Source organism: Mus musculus, chromosome 2, assembly GCF_000001635.26.
Source record: "Mus musculus strain C57BL/6J chromosome 2, GRCm38.p6 C57BL/6J".
Lineage (NCBI taxonomy): Eukaryota > Metazoa > Chordata > Mammalia > Rodentia > Muridae > Mus > Mus musculus.
Window position 1 is genome coordinate 177,189,676 of NC_000068.7, and position 21,308 is coordinate 177,210,983.

The 21,308-nt window shown below is 41.5% G+C and overlaps 1 protein-coding gene across 2 annotated transcripts; it reads right to left on the reverse strand.

Moving 5' to 3' along the window:
* Positions 1-899: 899 nt before the first annotated feature.
* Gm14410 (predicted gene 14410) lies at positions 900-16,822 on the reverse strand. Of its 2 annotated transcripts, NM_001374129.1 has the most exons (5): positions 16,665-16,821; positions 13,152-13,206; positions 6,027-6,153; positions 5,761-5,821; positions 900-4,603 (listed from the first exon to the last, which is right to left on the reverse strand). In NM_001374129.1, the coding sequence occupies exons 2-5, from the start codon at positions 13,152-13,154 to the stop codon at positions 3,682-3,684; spliced, it is 1,113 nt and encodes a 370-aa protein (NP_001361058.1). In that variant the 5' UTR covers positions 13,155-13,206; positions 16,665-16,821; the 3' UTR covers positions 900-3,681. The 2 variants fall into 2 exon arrangements, with proteins under 2 accessions (NP_001361058.1, XP_030108183.1); XM_030252323.1 differs by lacking the exon at positions 13,152-13,206 and having other exon boundaries at positions 16,665-16,822.
* Positions 16,823-21,308: the final 4,486 nt, after the last annotated feature.

Sequence of the window (21,308 nt, forward strand, 5' to 3'; positions counted from 1 at the left end):
TTAGCAGAAAAACAAATCAAATCCAAACACCAGGCCCTAAGTATTGCCTTTTTGTTATTATCCTGAATTTAATCATATGGTGAAACTAAGTTTGTTTCCAAGGATTAGGTATTGTGGAGATCCAACCTCACTTTACTCATATTTTCTTTTTAAAACATAATGACTGTCTCTAACAATGCTTTCTGCTTTTCATTGTGCCCCTCAAAACATAAGACCTGTACTTTACCACCAAAGAACAAATCCATATGATTAGTTAAGCTATAACACCCATAATATATAACAGATGACACTGTAAACTACATAAGCCCCTATCCCTAAATCCTGATTGGTGTGAAAATAAAGGTATAATTTGGAAGGAATGTTTCTGTCTGATCCTCCTTTTTTAAAAAAAAATTAATTTTATTTCTTCATTTCTTTATTGTCTAATCTTTTTTTTACAATCCATACCTTACACCCCTTGTCTTATTCATGGTTTCTATTCCTGCACAAACATCATGACCAAGAAGCAAGTTGGGGAGGAAAGGGTTTATTTGGCTTACACTTTCATACTGCTTACTGTTCATCACCAAGGAAGTCGGGACTGGAACTCAAGCAGGTCAAGAAGCAGGAACTGATGCAGAGGCCACAGAAGGATGTTTCTTTACTAGCTTGCTTCACCTGGCTTGCTCAGACTGCTGTCTTAGAGAACCCAAGACTACCAGTGCAGAGAGATGGTCCCACCCACAAGGGGCCTTTCCCCTTGATCACTAATTGAGAAAATGTCTTACATCTGGATCTCATGGAGGCATTTCCCAACTGAAGCTCCTTTCTCTGTGATAACTTCAGCTTGTGTCAAGTTGACACAAAATTAGCCAGTATAATTGACACCTTGTCAATTTGACACGCAAACACATCACTAGTAATGCTCAACTCTTAGTTTCTTATTCATGCCCAAGATATACACAACTTTGAAAGCCCCACAGACTTTACATATTAAAAGTTCAATGCTTTTAAAATATCCAATATCCTTCAAAATCCAAAGCCTTTTACAATGGAATCCACTAAAATACTTGTTTCCTTCAAGAGGGAAAAACATGAGGGCACAGTCACAATCAAAAGTAAAAATTAAACTCCAACTGTCCAATGTCTGGGATCCAACTCACAATCTTTTGGACAACTCCAAAAGAACCAAGGGCTTGGGTCACTTTTCCAACCCTGTCCTTTGTAGCACACAACTTGTCCTCTATGCTCCAGATGCATGTACTTTACTGCTGCTGCTGTTCTTCGTGGTCAATCATGGACCTGTCAACTCCAACACACTGCATGATCTCTTCAGTACTGGGCCATCAATTTCACCTGAGTCTGCACCTTCACCAGTTGCCTTCCATGGCCTCTCAAAGTGCTGGGCCTTAGCTGCTCTGCATTATCCCTTCATGCCTTCAAAACCAGTACCACGAGGTTAAGACTTACACACTACCAAGTCCAGCCACAGCACAAGGTACCACCTTGATTATCTCTAGAACACTTCCTCTGTGCTCTCAGAAAACACTTCACAGATGATGCCACTTCAATGATGCTGGTTTCTTCTTAATCACTGCTAATTTCTTAGCTCCAGCTAACCAGCATCAACAGTCCCAGTAATGCAAAGTTTTCACTCTAGAAATTCTATTATCTTGTTAATCACAGCTGATTCTTCAGCCCCAGTTAACCAGAACCACAGAATCTTCACAAAGTAACAATGGCCCTGAAAAGAGGCTTTAATTTTCCCTCTGAAATTTCACAAGCCAGGCTTCCATCTTCTGCACGGTTCTCAACATTATCTTCCAAGCTCCTACACAACATCCCACAGCGTTCTTAACACAGAATGGATCTTCTAACCCAAAGTTCCAAAGTCCTTCCACAGTCCTCCCAAAACATGGTCAGGTTGTCACAGGAATTCCCCACTCCTGATACCAATTTGTCTTAGTCAGGGTTTCTATTCCTGCATAAACATTATGACCAAGAAGCAGTTGGGGAGGAAAGGGAATCCACTCACAATTTCCACATTGATATTCATACCAAAGGATGTCAGGACTGTAACTCAAGCAAGACAATAAGAAACATTTCTTGTATCCCCTTGAACTTTGTATGATTATTTTCAGGATTATAAAGAATTAGAAATGTTTAAAGGCTTCCCCATATTGAATGCATTTATGGGTTTCCCATTCATAATGATGAAGATTTGGGAAATCTGAAAAGGTTTCACCATATTATATTCCTAAATTTATTTGCAGTATGAATTGTTTCATTGTGAAGACTCTAAAATATTCAAAAAGTTTCACCATATTAAACACACTCAGCCTTTTGTTACATTTTGTTTTCTTTTGTGTCTTTGAATATGACTGACAAGTGAAAGCAATACCACATGGCTTATAGACATCGGATTTCTCACCTCTATGTCTTCTTTTATGTATTTGAAGATTTTAATGCACAAGGCTCTGTTCACTTGTTCATTTCATAGTGTTTTTCTCAACTGTGTCTCTTTTTATTTACTTAGAGACTACTGTGACTTATAAAATGTTTACCACATTGCCTATATTCATAGGGTTTCTATCTAGTGTGTATACTTTTGTGTTGGGAGATGACTCTTTTGTACAATTGCTTTCCCTAATTGGTGTTATTCAGAGGATTTCTCAAAACCTCATGTTCCTTACAGATTTGAAGATGATTGTGCTGTAGAAGTCCTTTAAAACATTGCCAATATTCATAGGGTTTCTCTCCTGTATGTGTTCCTTTATATATTTGGAGGCCACTGCTTTGTGAAAAAGCTATAAAAGCACCATTGCTAACATTCAAAAATCTCTCTCCTATACTTGCTCTTTCATGATTTTGTTGATGACTGCTTTTTGAAAAAGTTTAACCACATTGGTTAAAATCAAAGCATTTCTCTCAACTATATGTGCTTTTATGTGTGTAAAGACTATTGGTTTTCGAAAAAGGTTAAACACATTGGTTACGTTTAAAAGGTTCCTCTCTGGTATATGTTCATTTATGTACTTGGAGATCAATGCTTGCTGCAAAGGCTTTATAACATCAGATACCTACATAGAGTTTCTCTCCTGTATGGTCTTTTCTCTTTAAAGGTCACTCCTTCCTGCAAAGACTTTACCACATTGGTTACATTCCTGGGTTTTTCAGCTGTGTGTGTTCGATTATGATATTCAAGACCACTGCTTCCTTCAAAGGGTTTACCACCTTGGTTACATTCATATGGTGTCTCTCCTGTATTTATCTTTTATGGCATTGGAGACCACTGCTTCCTGCAAAGGCTTTACCATACTAGTTACATTCATAGGGTCTCTCTCCTGTATGTGTTTGCTTATGTATTCGGAGATGACTGCTTTGTGCAAAAGCTTTACCACATTGTTTACATTCATAGGGTTTCGCTCCTGAATGTGTTCGTTTATGTTTTTGGAGGTCACTACTGCTTGCGAAGGCTTTACCACATTGTTTACATTCATAGGGTTTCTCTCCTGAATGTGTTCGTTTATGTTTTTGGAGGTCACTACTGCTTGCGAAGGCTTTACCACATTGTTTACATTCATATGGTTTCTCTCCGGTATGTGTTCGCTTATGTATTTGGAGGACTCTCCTTGTTATAAAAGCTTTACCACATTGGTTACATTCATAGGGTTTCTCTCCTGTATGTGTTCGCTTATGTATTCAGAGATGAATGCTTTGTGTAAAGGCTTTACCACATTGTTTACATTTATAGGGTTTCTCTCCTGTATGTGTTCGCTTATGCATTTGGAGAGCATAGATTACTGCAAAGGCTTTACCACATTGTTTACATTCATAGGGTTTCTCTCCTGTATGTGTTCGCTTATGCATTTGGAGAGTATAGATTACTGCAAAGGCTTTACCACATTGTTTACATTCATAGGGTTTGTCTCCTGTATGTGTTCGCTCATGTTTGTGGAGATGACTGCTATGTGCAAAGGCTTTACCACATTGTTTACATTCATAGGGTTTCTCTCCTGTATGTGTTCGTTTATGTTTTTGGAGGTCACCACTTATTGCAAAGGCTTTTCCACATTGGTTACATTCATAGGGTTTCTCTCCTGTATGTGTTCGCTTATGTATTCGGAGATGACTGCTTTGTGAAAAGGCTTTACCACATTGTTTACATTCATAGGGTTTCTCTCCTGTATGTGTTCGTTTATGTTTTTGGAGTTCACCACTACTTGCAAAGGCTTTTCCACATTGGTTACATTCATAGGGTTTCTCTCCTGTATGTGTTCGCTTATGTATTTGGAGGCCACTCCTTCTTTTAAAAGCTTTACCACATTGGTTACATTTATACTGTTTCTCTCCTGTATGTGTTCGCTTATGTATTCGGAGATGACAGCTTCTTGCAAAGACTTTACCACATTGTTTACAGTCATAGGGTTTCTCTCCTGTATGTGTTCGCTTATGTATTTGCAGGACATTCCATGTTCTAAAGTCCTTACCACATTGGTTACAGTCATGGTGTTTCTCTCCATTATGTTTAATTTGATGCCTTTGTCTACCACTCTCATATGCAAAGGCTTTACCACATTGAATAAACTCAGAGGGTTGCTCTGCAGAACAACTTCTTTCATGCCTGCAAATAAAATTTGCACACGTGAAATCTTTCTTACACTGATTATACTGATGAGTCTTTTTATCTGTATGAATTGTTTTAAATTTTGGTTTCATTGAACAGAGCAATCTAATGTTAACATAATATTACTTTGTTTATATTCAAAGGAGTTCTACTAAATTATGAATTGTTTTACATCTTCGAGGATATATGAAATGGGAACAGTATTGATTATCTGGCTCACATTTATAACATACTTTTTCTATAAAAGGTTACTCACATATTTGAAAAAAAACAGGAAGAACTCACAGTGTTTGCACAATGATTGCATTCACAAATTTTGTTATCATGAGAGTAATACTACATTTGGAATATGAACAAATGCAAAAGAAAAAAAAATTTCTACTGCCTTAATTCTCATTACTATTTTCAGCAGTTAGAGTTGGTAAATGTCCCCAGCAATGTTCGGAAACAAATTTTTTATAAACTTATATAGCACATTTAGTATGTTGTTCAAAATATGTTATACTGCATATCCTCTAATTGTTCTGGAAAAGTGAAAGGTATGTGGCTTCTTTCAATGCCCCAGTGATCACAAGGCTTGTATCAATCGTAACCTATGACATCCACATCAAAAGAAGAATAACAAGTGAAAATTCCACATTACATTCACAGCTGACTTTTTTTTGTCACAGAGATGTGGTACAGAGATTAAGGTTTTTCCACAAAACCATTTTTGAATCTTATGAACTGTTCATCTCACTAAATTTAGCAATGTTATTACAAGTATATCATTGAGCTCAGATACACTATGGATTATTTGCTCATTACTAGGTTTTAGACATATACTTGTCACCTAATCACTGTGTGTTCCTTTTGCAATAGCTAAGCGATATGAGACTGAAGACACTCACACTTGTATAGCATGGCTGTACTAGGCTTGATTTAAACAGTAACATATGTGTTAAGCCATTATTTCTCTGTCTTTGACCTAATGGAATGTCTTGCAAACAACAGTTACATATCTGCCATAAACATATATGATTTTTATGAAAGTCAGTAAACATCCATCACTGAAAGCAGTGCTTATTGTACCCTATTGGTTTTCTTTACTACTTGTACCACAAGTTAAACTTTCTTCATAGGCATTTTCTCCTCAGCTTGCAGAGTAAAATTACCTTCCATGACTTCTAGAAGTTTGAAAATGGTCTTCAATCGTATGTTCTTCCCAAATGTAACCTAAACCCAGTACCAGAGAAAGTATGTTACATTATTGGCAATTAAACAGTATTTAAGTTATTAACTCCATTGAACTTTAAAACCATGAGTGATTTATTCATCATATTCTTCCTCATTCTCAATTGAAATTATAAAAACAAATAAAATAACAAAGAAACAGTTGTGCATACATGTTATAAAGTAAATAAAAAAATCATAATATTACCTATAGCTGTGAGATTCTTATAGGTCTCTAGCATCACACCCTTGTAGAGACTCTTCTGAGAAGGATCCAGCAAAGCCCACTCATCCTGAGTGAAGTTCACATGCACGTCATCATAGGTGACTAAATCCTAAAAGATTCGATACGTGTGTATATAAAAAAATATGATACAGACAACAGTGTAAAGGTGTACTTCAAAATGAGTATTCGCTGACTGCCCTGCCCACCCACATAGTACTTTTTATCCAGTCTTTCACAGTTGGACAACAAAAACTTAAGTAAATAAATGATCTCTGGGAACCTGATGCCTTAGTATTAAGATGTTAATACATGGAACCATGTAGAATGCTGCTAGACCTTCACCCATTTTTTGTTCCCTGAGACCCAATATGCAAGAGTGCCCTTAGGACTGCAGTTTCCTCTCACCTGTCCATGCTACCTGCAGATACAAAAGACCTTTTCCATCTCCCCTTCCTTTCTTGCCACATGTCTGTGTCTTAGCCCCCAAGTATGGGCAGACACACCCTTCTCAACCATAGCCAGTACTCCCGAAGAACAAGCAATCTGTCTAAAGACCAAGACCATTATCTGTTATCCTAGACATAATTCTCATAGTAGCCCACAGAACTGCAACACAATATCAGGGAAAGCTTCCTCTGCCCATTTCCATGTGGCCAATTTTCAACTTTTCTTCAATAACTAATACAACTACACCAGGAACAATGTGAACTTGACCAATGTTACCTGTGCTAGTATGTGTATAGAAATAAAATCATATTTCCTGACTCCGATAAAAATAACATAAATAAGTGACCCTGAAACTGTTATAAATCTGACCCTCCAGATACTACTGATCTGTCTTCAAACAGAGAGGCCCCATGCTCTAGAGTTCTCATTGAAATTGTTGATGATGAGAAAGTTGGACTATGGCTCAATAGCTGTTCATGACCCTTAGTAATTTCATGTTAAACCAGCCCCACCGAAGTATACAAAACAATGCTGAATGATAATTTAATGTCTGCTTCCTGCCATATGCATTATGTTCCAATCTGTCCTATCCACCCACCCAGCACCATCAACACCTGAGAAACTTCTGCATGTCAGAAGCTTTTTTTGTAACCAAGAATTGAAGTTCTGTGAATCATTGCATTTTGACAATAGTTAACAGAAAGATAAAAGGAATCTAATCAAATATTTCTGAAGGATGATCGTGATCAGCTCTTTACTACTAACTTCTAAAGTATTTATAAAACTAGTCACACAAAACTGAATACAGAAGGGTCAGAAATTCTAGAAATCAAACCATTGCTTTTCCAATGTTGTCCTACTACACACCAAAGGCAATTCCTGTATATACACACTGCATAGTGACATTTAAGTTCCATACCTTGCCACTCCCAGGGCTACCGAGCCTCTGGGAGCCCTGTAAATCCACCCTTAGGAAGAGTCAAAGGACGAGGAGCTCTGTTATGATCACCACATGGACCAACAGAACCACACTCTGACCCACAGTCCATTTAGAACCAGCAGATCAGACTCAAATAGCTCTGCAGACTTGCTCCTCCTGTATTCTCAGTGGAGATTACTATAATAACCAGGGGATGGCTTGTAGTCTTCCAGGCAGCTTGTAACACATGCATCTGAGGAGAATCTTGTAAAGAACCTGTAAGCTACCTTCCCCTAGTGTTCCTGATTGTTAGTCCTGCCCAAAGTCCCTCATTAACTTGGAAAAGCCAGCAGGGCCTCAGGGCAACAGCAGCTCCTCTACTGTGGGATCACTGAGCAAAAGACTCAGACAGCTGAAACCTTCCAAGCTCAATTGTTACACCCTACAAGCAGACATAGCCCTAGTCTGGAAAATTTACATTGAAAGAATATTCTAGTCCTGCAGACCAAGTATTTTCCATTTAAAAGGCCTAGGGTCCTTCCTTTGTATATTCAATTATGCATGCAGCCAACTCTTCTTCATAGTGGGGAGGGCCTGCAGACAAACTGGGATCAAATTCATACATTAACAATATTAAAAGTAAAAGTGGCTATGAATATTAAAGATAGAAACTTTTAATGGGCAAAAAAAAAAAGGAAGAAAATGAAGAAATAAAATGTAAAGACATCACTGCTCCTAGGTATGGTGGAGGAGAAAGTATATTATACACAAAAGAGTGAACATAGCCAGACCCAGTTATACCTGGGATAATACAGAGTAGACATGACCTGGGACCTTGTGGAGAGAGGAAGGAGGGCAGAAGCAAGAGTCAGATCAGGATGATTAATGATAGATGAAAAGTCCAGTTCCTAAATGATTGAATTGCATAAGGAATGGCAGCTGGGAGATTGGCAGTCCTACTGCTGGGGTAGATGGTGAGGTATGCCAGCAATATGGTGTCACAACGAGGGCCTGTGATCTCATTTGACATTGCCCTAATCTGAAAAATGCCTGAAGATGACCAGTATGGAATTTTACTGATTGTGTAAAATTGATTACTTGACTCCTCACGGTGAATGTCAACTACTGCCAAAGCAGAAAGGCCTCACCTACTGTACTGGCTAGTTTTGTGTCAACTTGACACAGCTGGAGTTATCACAGAGAAAGGAGCTTCAGTTGAGGAAATGCCTCCATGAGGTCCAACTGTAAGGCATTTTCTCAATTAGTGATCAAGGGGGAAAGGCCCCTTGTGGGTGAGACCATCCCTGGGCTGGTAGTCTTGGGTTCTATAAGAGAGCAGGCTGAGCAAGCCAGGGGAAGCAAGCCAGTAAAGAACATCCCTCCATGGCCTCTGCATCAGCTCCTGCTTTCTGACCTGCTTGAGTTCCAGTCCTGACTTCCTTTGGTGATGAACAGCAGGGTGGAAGTGTAAGCCGAATAAACCCTTTCCTCCCCAACTTGCTTCTTGGTCATCATGTTTGTGCAGGAATAGAAACCCTGACTAAGACAAATTGGTACCAGCAGAGTGGGGTATTCCTGTGACAACCTGACCATGTTTTGGGGAGGACTGTGGAAGGACTTTGGAACTCTGGGCTTGAAGATCCATCCGTTGTTAAGAGCTCTGTCGGATGTTGTGTAGGAGCTTAGAAGATAGTGTTGAGAACACTGCAGAAGATGGAGGTCTGGTTTGTGAAATTTCAGAGGGAAATTAAAGACTCTTTTCAGGGCCCTTGCTGTTTTGAATGTGAAGATTCTGTAGTTCTGGTTAGCTGGGGCTGAAGAATCAGCTGTCATTAACAAGATACCAGAACTACTAAAGCAAAAACTTTGCATTACTGGGACTATTGATGCTGGTTAGCTGGAGCTAAGAAATTAGCGGTGATTAAGAAGAGACCAGCATCATTGAGGTGACATCTTCTGGGAAGTGTTTTCTGAAAGCACAAAGAGGCTGTGTTCCAGAGATGGCCAAGGTTGTACTCCTGCTGCAGCAGGACTTAGTAATATGTAAGGGTCACCCAGGTGGTACTGGTTTTGAAGGCATGAAGGGGTCACGCAAAGCAGCTGAGGCTCGGCACTGTGAGAGGCCATGGAAGGCCATTGGTGAAGGTGCAGCCTCAGTTGCAATTGAAGGCCCAGGATTGAAGGGGTCATGCAGTGTTTTGGAGATGCCAGTACCATGAGATGACCACCAAGAGCAGCAGCAGCAGTTGAGTACAGGCATCTGGAGCCTAGAGGATGACGCCTGTGCTACAAAGGGCCTGGCTGGAGAAGTGACCCAAGCCCTTGGAGGACCCCAGAAGATCGTGAGTTGGATCCCAGACATTGGACGGTTGGAGATTGACTTTTGCTTTTGATTGTGACTGTGCCCTGATATTTTTCCTCTTGAAGGAAGAAACTGTTTTAGTGGAGCCCACAGTTAAGAGACTTTTAATTGTAAATAGACTTTGGATTTTAAAAGAGATGGATATTTTAAAGAGATTGAAATTTTAAGAATATGTAAAGACTGTGGGACATTTAAAGTTATTTAGATCTTGGGGATGAATAAGAATGTAAGGGTTGAGGCTTACTAGTGATGTGTTTGTGTGTCAAGTTGTCAAGGGGTCAATTGTACTGGCTAGTTTTGTGTCAACTTGACACAGCTGGAGTTATCACAGAGAAAGGAGCTTCAGTTGAGGAAATGCCTCCATGAGGTCCAACTGTAAGGCATTTTCTCAATTAGTGATCAAGGGGGAAAGGCCCCTTGTGGGTGGGACCATCCCTGGGCTGGTAGTCTTGGGTTCTATAAGAGAGCAGGCTGAGCAAGCCAGGGGAAGCAAGCCAGTAAAGAACATCCCTCCATGGCCTCTGCATCAGCTCCTGCTTTCTGACCTGCTTGAGTTCCAGTCCTGACTTCCTTTGGTGATGAACAGCAGGGTGGAAGTGTAAGCCGAATGAACCCTTTCCTCCCCAACTTGCTTCTTGGTCAGCATGTTTGTGCAGGAATAGAAACCCTGACTAAGACACCTACCTTATTCCTCCTCCATTTCTGTGCTGCAAGTAGACCAGCTTCAAAGTTGGTCAGTGAACTCAACCTTATACCTGTCCCTCTTTATTTGTAATCCCCTAATTTGTAACCCTGTAACCCAGGGAGGTTAGACAACACTCATTCCATGGTGTCTTTTGTCTCACTGATCAGTCAGAACCCAGCCTGAAAGCAGTTGTAGGACTGTTTTCCAAGCCCTGGGCAGCAGAGGCTGGATTAGAAGTTCAAAGCAAGTCTTAACTGCATGGCATAAAGAAAGTAGGAGCTACAGGAGATGTTTCTCTAAACAGACAGATATGAAATCTCTTTAAAAATAGGAATGAAATTCTTAATTTGGGGGAAACATTGGAGAATAGAAACACGTAAGACGTCAAATCACCTATGCATAATGAAAATGAAATTCAGAAAAGTAATACCAAAATTTAATATTTAAAAAGATCAATATAATTGAAAAAATATATTCCTGTACTGATTTGAAAAAGATCAGGCTCTTCCTGGTAGAAGGAATGTCATTAATAAGATAGCATTTGACCTTGCCCCTATGTGCTTTGTTAACTACTGAGACCTATAATGTGACACACACAGTTACAAGTAATGGCATGTGTTTTACATTTTTGAGCTCACTTAAATATGTCACCCAAGGATTGCACATGTTTATCTAATACAGATCCTGAAATGGGAATTCATTACTAACTGGTTCTAGCTAACCTGCCCAAATTAAACACCCACCAATCAGATTTTACTAAACTATATCCATAAATTAATATAATCTGTGAAGTTATCAAATTATTCTCACTGCCCTAATCAGGTCCTTCTCCATAACAGTGACCCCTGCAGCATACTCCCCTCTGGTCTGTGACCTAGCTCTTGTCAGCACTGTTTTATCTGACAGTGTACACAGTAAGCTGTTTCTCTGGTTCTCATCCTGCCAAGTGTATTTCCACACACAAGCCCCTGCCACAAAGGTTTTGTACAGATGCAGGCTTATAATAAAGTTACTCAGAGGCCACAGCCTGGTCCAAAAGGAGAGACTAAGTCCACAAGGGACCTCACAGGTGGCCCCATCTGTCTGGCTGAGGCTTACCATCCTGCCTCTGGGAAGACCTATTATACAGGCATCCTTTGCTAAGATGTTTGCTCACCCCACTTCGTTGGAGATGAAGTTGCACTTACCATGTCTGAAGTTCTAAGCTTGCCTGAGCTAACCTCACAGCATTCAGTAAAAATAATAAGAACCGATTCCACAGAAAATCTGAGAGCAGCTGAGTTACACAGAGAAACTTGCAGGCTTAGTAACTGGAAGAGTCACCTCCTCTTCTGCTTGGCAACTCCATGTGGAGGTTTTGATTGGCCATTGAGTCTTGAGTGACATGAGGACCATGCTTAGGGTCAGAGTGTCTGTAGGGACACAGCACAATGGTTCCAGCCTGGGCCAATCCTTTTCCATATCTGCAGATTTCCAGTTCAGTAGCACTAGTGTGTCTCCTCCAATGGCCTACCTGTCTGATCCCCTGCCAAGCCCTTCTGAGGGGCTAAGATTCTTGATCCCTGCTGCTTACCTGCCTGCCTCTCCACCTTTCTGGTCAGTGACCCTGGGTTCACTGCTTTGAAAGGTTGGAGCTTGCCTGAGCTCCAAATCCAGCGCTCAGGAGGCATTTCCCCTTCTTCCTCCTGGAATCAAGCTGGGTAGCTTGCATACCCCATCAATCAGCTGACACTGGAGTTACCAAACTGTCCACAGGTGGTCAGTGCCAGAATATTAGCAACTGAAGAGGGATTTTAGGATATAAGATTTTGTTTTGTGGCTTCAGGCTGGGTTCAGGTAAATTGCAAGTACTTTCTACCTAATGGCTATGAGACAAGGCTCAGAGCAAAGCAGGACACATGTCACTGAGGAGCACTCAGTGCATTAATCAGAACAATTGTCCTCACCGGGTTGGTAAAACAAACATAACAACAACAAACCCACACCTATATTAGTAAAATATATCACTGTTCTGATTTGAAAAAGACCAGGCCCTTCTTGGTAGAAGGAATGGCATTAATAAGATAGTGTTTGACCTTGACCCTAAGTGCTTTGTTAACTACTGATGTCTACAAAGTGACACACACAGCTACAGATAATGTCATGTGTTTAATATTTGTGGGCTCACTTAAATATGTCACCCAAGGATTGCACATATCTCATAATACAGATCCTAAAAAGGGAATTCATTACCCACTGGTTCAAGCTAACCTGCCCAAATTAAACACCCACGAATCTAGTTTTATATACGTCCATGCATAATTAATACAATCTGTGAAATTACAAAATCATTCTCGATAACAGTGGCCCCTGCAGCATACTCCCCTTTCCTTTGGTCTGTGACCTAGCTCTTGTCAGCACTGTTTTACCTGACAGTGTACACAGTAAGCTGTTCCTCTGGTTCTCATCCTGCCAAGTGTATTTCCACACACAAGCCCCTGCCACAAAGGTTTTTTCCAGTGCAGTCTTATAATAAAGTTACTCAGAGGCCACAGCCTGGTCCAAAAGGAGAGACTAGGTCCACAAAAGACCTCACAGGTGGCCCCATCTGTCTGGCTGATGCTTACCATCCTGGCTCTGGGAAGACCTAGTACACAGGCATCCTTTGCTAAGATGCTAGCTCCTCCTCTTTGTGGGACATGACACTGCACTTACCATGTGTGAAGTTCTGAGCTTGCTTAAGCTAAATTCACAGCATCCAGCGAAGACACTAAGAACAGATCACACAGAAACACTGAGATTAGCTGAGTTACACAGAGAAACTTGCAGGCTTGGTACCCGGAAGTCACTGCCTCTTCTAACTGGCAGCTCCATGTGGAGGTTCTGATTGGCTATTGAATCTTGAGTGACATGAGCAACACCCTTAGGGTTAGAGTTTGCTGAAGGGACACAATATAGTGTTTCCAGCCTGGGCCAATCCTTTTCCATATCTGCAGATTTCCAGTTCAGTAGCACCAATGTGTCTCCTCCAATAGCCTACCTGTCTGTTCTCCCGCCAAGCCCTTGGGAGGGGCTAAGATTCCTGATCCCTGCTGCTTACCTGCCTGCCTCTCCACCTTTCTGGTCAGTGACCCTGGGTTCACTGCTTTGGAGCTTGCCTGAGCTCCAATGACAGGACTCAGGAGGCAATTTCCCTTCTTCCTCCTGGAATCAAGCTGGATAGCTTGCATATCCCATTAATCAGTTGACACTGGAGTTACCAAACTGTCCACAGGTGGTCAGTGCCAGAATATTAGCAACTGAAGAGGGATTTTTGGACACAAACTTTGTTTTGTGGCTTCAGGCTGGGTTCAGGTAAATTGCAAGTACTTTCCACCTAATGGCTATGAGACAAGGCTCAGAGCAAAGCAGGACACATGTCAGACACTGTGGAGCACTCTTGTTAATCAGCTCATTGTCCTCAGTGGGTTGGTAAAACAAACATAACAACAACAAACCCACACCTATATTGGGAAAAATATATCACTGTACTGATTTGAAAAAGATCAGGCCTTTCTTGGTAGAAGGAATGGCATTAATAAGATAGTGTTTGACCTTGTTCCTATGTGCTTTGTTAACTACTGAGATCTATAATCTGACACACACAGCTCCAGCTAATGGCATGTGTTTTACATTTCTGATACATTCTATCTATATAGTACAGATCCTAAAACAGAAATTCATTATCACTGGCTCAAGCTAACCTGCACAAACTAAGCACCCACCAATCTAATTTTATTTAATATCATGCATTATTTAATACATGCTGTTAAATTACAAAATTATTCACCCTGCCTGACTCTTATCCTTCTCTAGAATAGTGACACCTGGAGCAGATTCTCTTATGGTTTTATCTATGATCAAGCTATTTTCCGCCCTGTTTCACCTGACAGAGATAACAGTAAACCATTGCTCCCGTTCTTATCTAAAGGTGGAAGAAATGGAGGGTTCATTATATGACTCAAATGAGCAATTATAAAACACTTTTTTGCTACATTCTTTAACTCAAGAATTTAGGAATTTATATCAAGAGGAAAGCAAGGCCATTGTCCTGGGTAGCAGCAGACCAGGATCAAGGCTACCTGAGTCAAAATACCTTGTCTTAGAAACATCTCTATATGGGGAAGAAGAGACAGCTCTCCCAGAACTAACATGTCACCCCAGAAAAAATCTCTCCATATACAACTAAAATATTAATTAGGAAAATGTCTTAATGACGGCATGGATTCAGCTGCGGCTAATGCTCAAAGACCAGGCAGGCAAAAACAGGTTTTGGATTCCACACATGCTCTCACCCATAAGTTTCTTTCCTGTTCAGTCCCCAGGTTATTTTGAACAATTTTAATATGGACTGGAGATTACAAGTCCTACTTAAGACTGCTAGGAGATTTACACAGCAAAGACCCCCAGAATCACTTATTAAGTGTCTCAGAGCCATGAAATAGCAAGCCATTTCTCAGAGATGGGTTCCTGAGTTGGAGGTCGCAGGAGATGAGAAAAATAGCAAAATTAGAAGGTAGAATTTACAACAGCTGCAGTGGGGAGAGCTTACACAAGCTATGTCTTATGCCAAGTAAACTTTTTAAGAGTAGCATCAGCCGGTCGTGGTGGCGCACGCCTTTAACCCCAGCACTTGGAAGGCAGAGGCAGGCGGATTTCTGAGATCGAGGCCAGCCTGGTCTACAGAGTGAGTTCCAGGACAGCCAGGGCTATACAGAGAAACCCTGTCTCAAAACTAAAATCAAAAAAAAAAAAAAAAAAAAAGAAGAGTAGCATCTTGTATCCTAATTACAGGGATAAGTGGAAAGAAATGGAGACCTCTATGAAGTTTGCAGAAGCTAGAATACACTGGGACAAATTCAGGAGAAGTCTAATAAAACAACCCTGCACAAGGGAACTGCCAAGTATCTAAAAAAAACATTACTGACCAAGCCCCCAGTGGACTTGGGGACCCTACTCAGTGCAGGGTGGCACAGAATTACTGCATGGCACAGCAGAGACAGAGGTGGAATTGACTGGCACTGCAGAAGCGGGTTTGCAACTTCCCCTCCCTGCCTGCATTCCTTTGTATTTGCTGGAACCCTCGCACCAAGGCTGGCAAGAGATCTCCGTGGAAAACCTTTGGTACCCACGTCCACAAGCTACTAGGGCTACTGAGCTTCCCTCATCCCCATTAATCCACACTCAGGAAGGGGCAAAGGACAAGGGCCTCTGCTATGATCACCACATGGACCAACAGAACCACAGTCCTTGGAAATAGCAGAACTGACTCAGATAACTCAGGAAACTTGCTCCTCCTGGCCTGGCAAAGGAGACAATTACAATCACCATGACATGGCTTTTGGCCTTCTTCACAGTTTGCAACAGATGGCTCTGAAGAGACTCCCATAAAGAACCCCAAGCTACCTTCCACTAGGGTTCCTGATAGAGAGGCATGGACAGAGTCCCTCATTAGCCTGGAAAACACAGCTGGGACTCAGACAACAGCAGCTCCTCCACTGTAAGATCACAGAGCAAATGATTCAGACAGCTGAAGCTTTCCTGGCTCAGCAATTCCGCCACAGTTGCAGACAGAGCTCTAGTCTGGGAAATTTGCATTCACTAGAATTTTCCAGACTCCACTTATTTTCCTTTTTAAAGGCACAGAGCCTTTCTTTGCAATTAAAGAGCATTATTAAATTATACAGGCAATGTCCAGTGCAGCCATCTCTGCTTCATACTTGGGAAGCCCTGCAGCCAAACTGCAATCAAATTCACACAGTAACAAAAATTAAAAAGAAAACCTCCGGCCAGAAGGCCATCCTGTGCTCCAGCCCCGGACTTGACCAAGGACGCTCGCTCGCGTGGGAACCATTCAGTGGCCCCTATCCCCCAACTTCTCCTCCCTTTGGCCCCGAAGCCAGTGCCACCCCGGGGACCCCATTCTGTCCTAAGCTCTTCCGGGGTATCCAGCGTGTGATGCTGGAGACTGGGAACCCGGTGCTTAGAGCTGCCCTTGTCCACCACCCACCGAGTTGGGTCCGTGCCTTCCCAGGGCCAAGCAGCCACCCGGGGCCATGTGGAAAGCGTCCTGCAATCCTCCCGCTCCTGCCTGCCCAGGGCAATGGAACTCTGGCCAGAAGCGAGTTCTCTCCCACTCCCCTCTTTTCCCCACACCGACGGCACCGCAGGAGATGACCTGGCACTTACCACGTTTGGAGTTCTGAGCTTGACTAACCTTCTCTCACAACACCCAGTAGAGTCACGCAGAACACATCACACAGAAACTCCCATGACCGCTGAGTTACAGAAAGGAGCTTGCAAGCTTGACCTGGAAGAGCCGCCTCCTCTTCTGACTGGCAGGTCCATGGGGAGGCTCTGATTGGCTATTGAGTCTTGAGTGACATGAGCACCACCCTTAGGGTTAGAGTATGTTAAAGAGACAGGGCACAGAGGTTCCAGCTTTGGCCAAACCTTTTCCAGATCTGCAGATTTGAAGTTCATTAGCACAAGTGCCTCTCATCCAATTGCTTACCGGTCTGTCCTCCCATCAAGCCCCTGGGAGAACGTAAGGCTTCACATCCCTGCTATTCAACTGCCTGCTTCTACCCCCTTGTGGGCAGTAACTCTATGCTTCCCTGCTTTGCAAATTTGGAGCTTGCTTAAGCTCCAATCACAGCACTCAGAAGATATTTCCACTTCTTCCTCCTGGATTCAAGTTGGATGGCTCTCACAGTCAATAAATCAGATTACAATGGAGTTAAATCTGTCCCAAATGTGGAAATGTGCCCAGAATATTAACAATTAAGAAAGATTTTAGAAAGCAATATTTGTTTGGTGCCTTCAGGCTGGGTTCAGCTACAATGCAAGGACTGTTCACCTGGTGTTTCTGAGACAAGCCTCAGAGCAAAGCAGGAAACAACAACCACAAACCCACAGCTGTGCTATCAAAGATTCTCCTGATGAACAGAGCTGATAGAATGAATCTCTATTATATAGTTAATGCATGTATTAGAATGACTCACAGGATGCCATTCAACCAGTCCAAAAATGGCTGTCTACACATTTAAAATTTCCAATAGTGGTTCAGTTCATGTGGCTTGACGTCTCAACTAGTCTTCATTATATACCTAAATTTTCAAAATTATGCACTACTGCCAAAAAAAAACCAAACCAAAAAAAAAAACAAACACAGACAATAACAACAACAACAAATAGTTGTTAGAAAGAGTAGGGCATTAAGGCAAAGAGATAGAGCTACCATCTTCAATGTCCTTTATATATGTAGGCTGTCACCATAAACTGTTGCCTAGATCCAAGGTGGATCTTATCACCCCAAAAGACCCAGATTAAAAATACTTTTCCCAGATTGAAAACTACAATTAAGAAAAATCCCTCACAGTACCCAACTCTTTCTTTTTCAGCTAATTCCAGATGTGTTCAATTTGACTGACAAGAATACCTAGCACAGCAGACAAGACAGAACATCTTCAAAAGATTTTTCCGGTGATGGGTAAGGAGAGCACAGGAGCCATTTCCAAAGCAACGCCTTTCTTCAAGTGTGGGAGCATTGAGATTTTACTCAGGGAATCTAGACACATTTACACATAGATTTGCCTACTCCTATGAATGTTAAGTTAAATTCTTTTCTGAAGATGATCAAATGTAAAAGCTGAGATATTGAAGGGCATTCTTACCTCATAGTCATCCAGAATCATCCATAAATTATAAAAATGTTGGACATAAATGCATCTGGAAAGTTCCTCTTGTATTACAAGGTCTTAGCTGTAAATCAAGGGAAAGGTGAGAACTCATTTTGAACTCCACGAAAGTGGGAGCTTGCAATATGGGCGTGTTCAGAAGAGGATAAAGCCTGAAAATGCACCCAAGTGTCACACCTCTTCCAAAAAGGCAGACCTGTGTTCCTTCCCAAACAGTTCCACAAACTAGGAAGTCTATGGGAGCCATATTAATTTAACCTATGAGTCTATGGGAGCCATATTAATTTAACTACCATCTGTCTCCTGAAACGTGAAAACACCTGTTTACCTAACATCACTGTACCATATCCTAAAGAGAGCCTATTATGCTTTAAACACACAATGTCACAAAAGAAGCCTTACCAGAAAGAATCAGAGCATTATAAACAATGAACAGAACAAACAAGACCAAAATTCAACAGGGAATCCATCAAAACTTACAGTTTCTTGTTCAGCAACTTGAGATTATGATGAAATTGCCTTAGCCACAAGGTCTTAGGAATTCCCACTCTTCTAGCTCTGTCACCTGAAGCACACACAGCTTTGTTTCCTCAAAGTCACTATCTTCTTTCAGCTTTCCTCAAAGCTGGTGTTTGTATCTCAAATCTATAATGTATAGCACTCTCTCTTATTTTATTGAAAGTAGGTTAGTGGGCTACAGGGATCATTCAGTTGTTGTTAAGAGCACTGCTCAAACCCATTTCAAATGGACTCAAATGGGAGTTCACTCATCTGTAGCTACACTTCTATGAAAATACTTGTGTATGAGCTGGTACCTGGCATTGACTTGGATGGTTACATAAGTGATACATTTGCTCTAAGTCCTGACATCTAGATGTAAGATTAATGATATCAAAGTATACCTCTGTTGCCAAGGACCAAGCCTGGGCTTGGAGACTGGTAGAGAGAGAAGGGGTGTCTGGGAGCATGAAAACAAAGGACTGGTAGTCAAGTCCTGTGTCCAAGCTGTCAGTCTATGCTCTGCAGGAGACAGCTTCCCATTCTCCTTTCGCTGTATTCTGTTTTCTTTCTGATCTGCTTGCTCTGCAGGTCTCCAGACAGCTCTCTGTCTATGTTCTGCTGGAGACTGTTCACCAAGCAGCTATCTCCTGCTATTCTAAAAAATTCACTCCATAGTTCATCTCCTGCATACCATAACCAGATCTATTATTATATCTCTCAAACCAGCCATTTACTCCAGGTTTCCTTTTGATTGTCTTAAGAAATAGATCCTGTGCCCACAGGAACTTAATTCTTATGAGACAGGAAGCACACATTTTCTTTTAACCTTACAAAAGCAGATATTTGCCTGCCTCTGTGAAGCATAAAGGCTAAGCTCAAACTGGCTGGGTGGGACACAGGCCTTAAATTACCATTTCTACCACACATGAGACTAAATTTGCGCTTTCCCAGGCTGATCCTGAAATCTGTCAGCCTTTCTAAGCATCATCATCATCAACAACAACAAAAACATTAGCTGGGTGAGATCTTCTGTGATCACCACTTTCCAAATCTCTTTATCTCCTTCCTTAGTATCTTTCTGAGAAGTTGGCTTTCATTCCTTTAGATTCTTGACGTCCCTCATAATTTATATACATTATTATTTATTGAGAAATAATATATTTTTAATCGATGTTTTAGGGGTCTGTTTCACAGTCTTAAGGGCTGTCTTGAAATTCCCAGCACTTACCATTTGGCTGAGACATTAGCCACACCTTTGCTTTTGGACTTGTGCTGTCTCTGATCATCATGCACTCATTAATGTTAACAGGGAGAACATTCCTTAAAGGAGGATTGTAAAATATGTACATTATTCTGTAAACAAGCCTTAAGCTCATGGTAGTCATTAGCACTTTCAGAGGCCCACATCCACTAGTCCTGTGAGAGGGGCAGAAACCGTGCCATTCTGTAGTAACCAAGTTTTTATATGGTTTCAGGGGCAGAATAGAGCATCAGCAACTAGGCAAAATATGATTGGTGGAACAGTGCACAATTTAAACTGGTCTTTAGGGAATGAGGTGACCAGGAACTTCCCTTGTCTGAAAGGGGGCAATGGTCCATCCTGTGGAATGTGTCCCCACCTACAGGTTGTCCTGCCCTGTGGTCTGAGAAATGTTAATTACTCTCTCCCTTATGGAGGGGCAAGTGTTTCATGACCTTCCCAAAGTTCCTGAGGTGACCTTTTCAAGAGACCTTATTGCGAAGCTGTGGATAAAGTAAGACTCTGGCAAGCATCAGCTTACAGGGAAACCCCTGAGTGAACAATGCAGAGCAGAAAATAAATGCAAAAAGCAAGAGGAATTTATTGTTTGAATGTTTTGGGATTATACTACACCTGAAGGAGAGGTGGTGACCTCGTGCAGCCCATTCATTAATTTTTTTTTTATACAGTTTTCAGAGCAGCAGCAAGTAGACACAATGTGACTAGTGGAAGAGTGTACCCTTTAAAGAGTTTGGTCTTTATGGGATGAGGTAGCAAGGGCTTTTCCTGGCTGCGGGGGCAGGGGGAGTTCAGAGGAGGAAAGAGAGGTGGTGGGGGTATGCGACCTGTCTCTTCACCTTGAGGAGTGTGTCTATGTGCTCTGGGTTTCCCTTATCTGCATGTGGTCAGCAGTAGGTCCCCCCTATGGTCTGCAGAATTTAATTAAATTAGCTTCTCCCTTCTGGAGCACAGGGGTGCCTACATGTTCTATGACCATTGTCTTTCAGGAGGGGAGGGGTCTGGTGGAATTTCCCAAAGTTGCTGAGCTCACCTTTTCAGTAGCATGCAATGCATTTCTTCAGTCCAGGCACTCAGAACTCAGAGGAGATCCCTGAGATTTTGGATAGCCATTGTTACATATCAACACACACACACACACACACACACACACACACACACACTCACTCACACACTCACAAAAAAGAAAAACAAAATTAATAACATGATAATAAGAGCATTGGGGAATTGGGACAGTACTATAACCCTTAAAGTCATTTAAGATGTTTGGATCCAATGCCATACAATCATTTTCAAAAATGAATATAGCCAAACATAATATCATGTGCTATCAATTCCAGCAGTTTGGAGGCAAATTCACATCCATGAATTTGT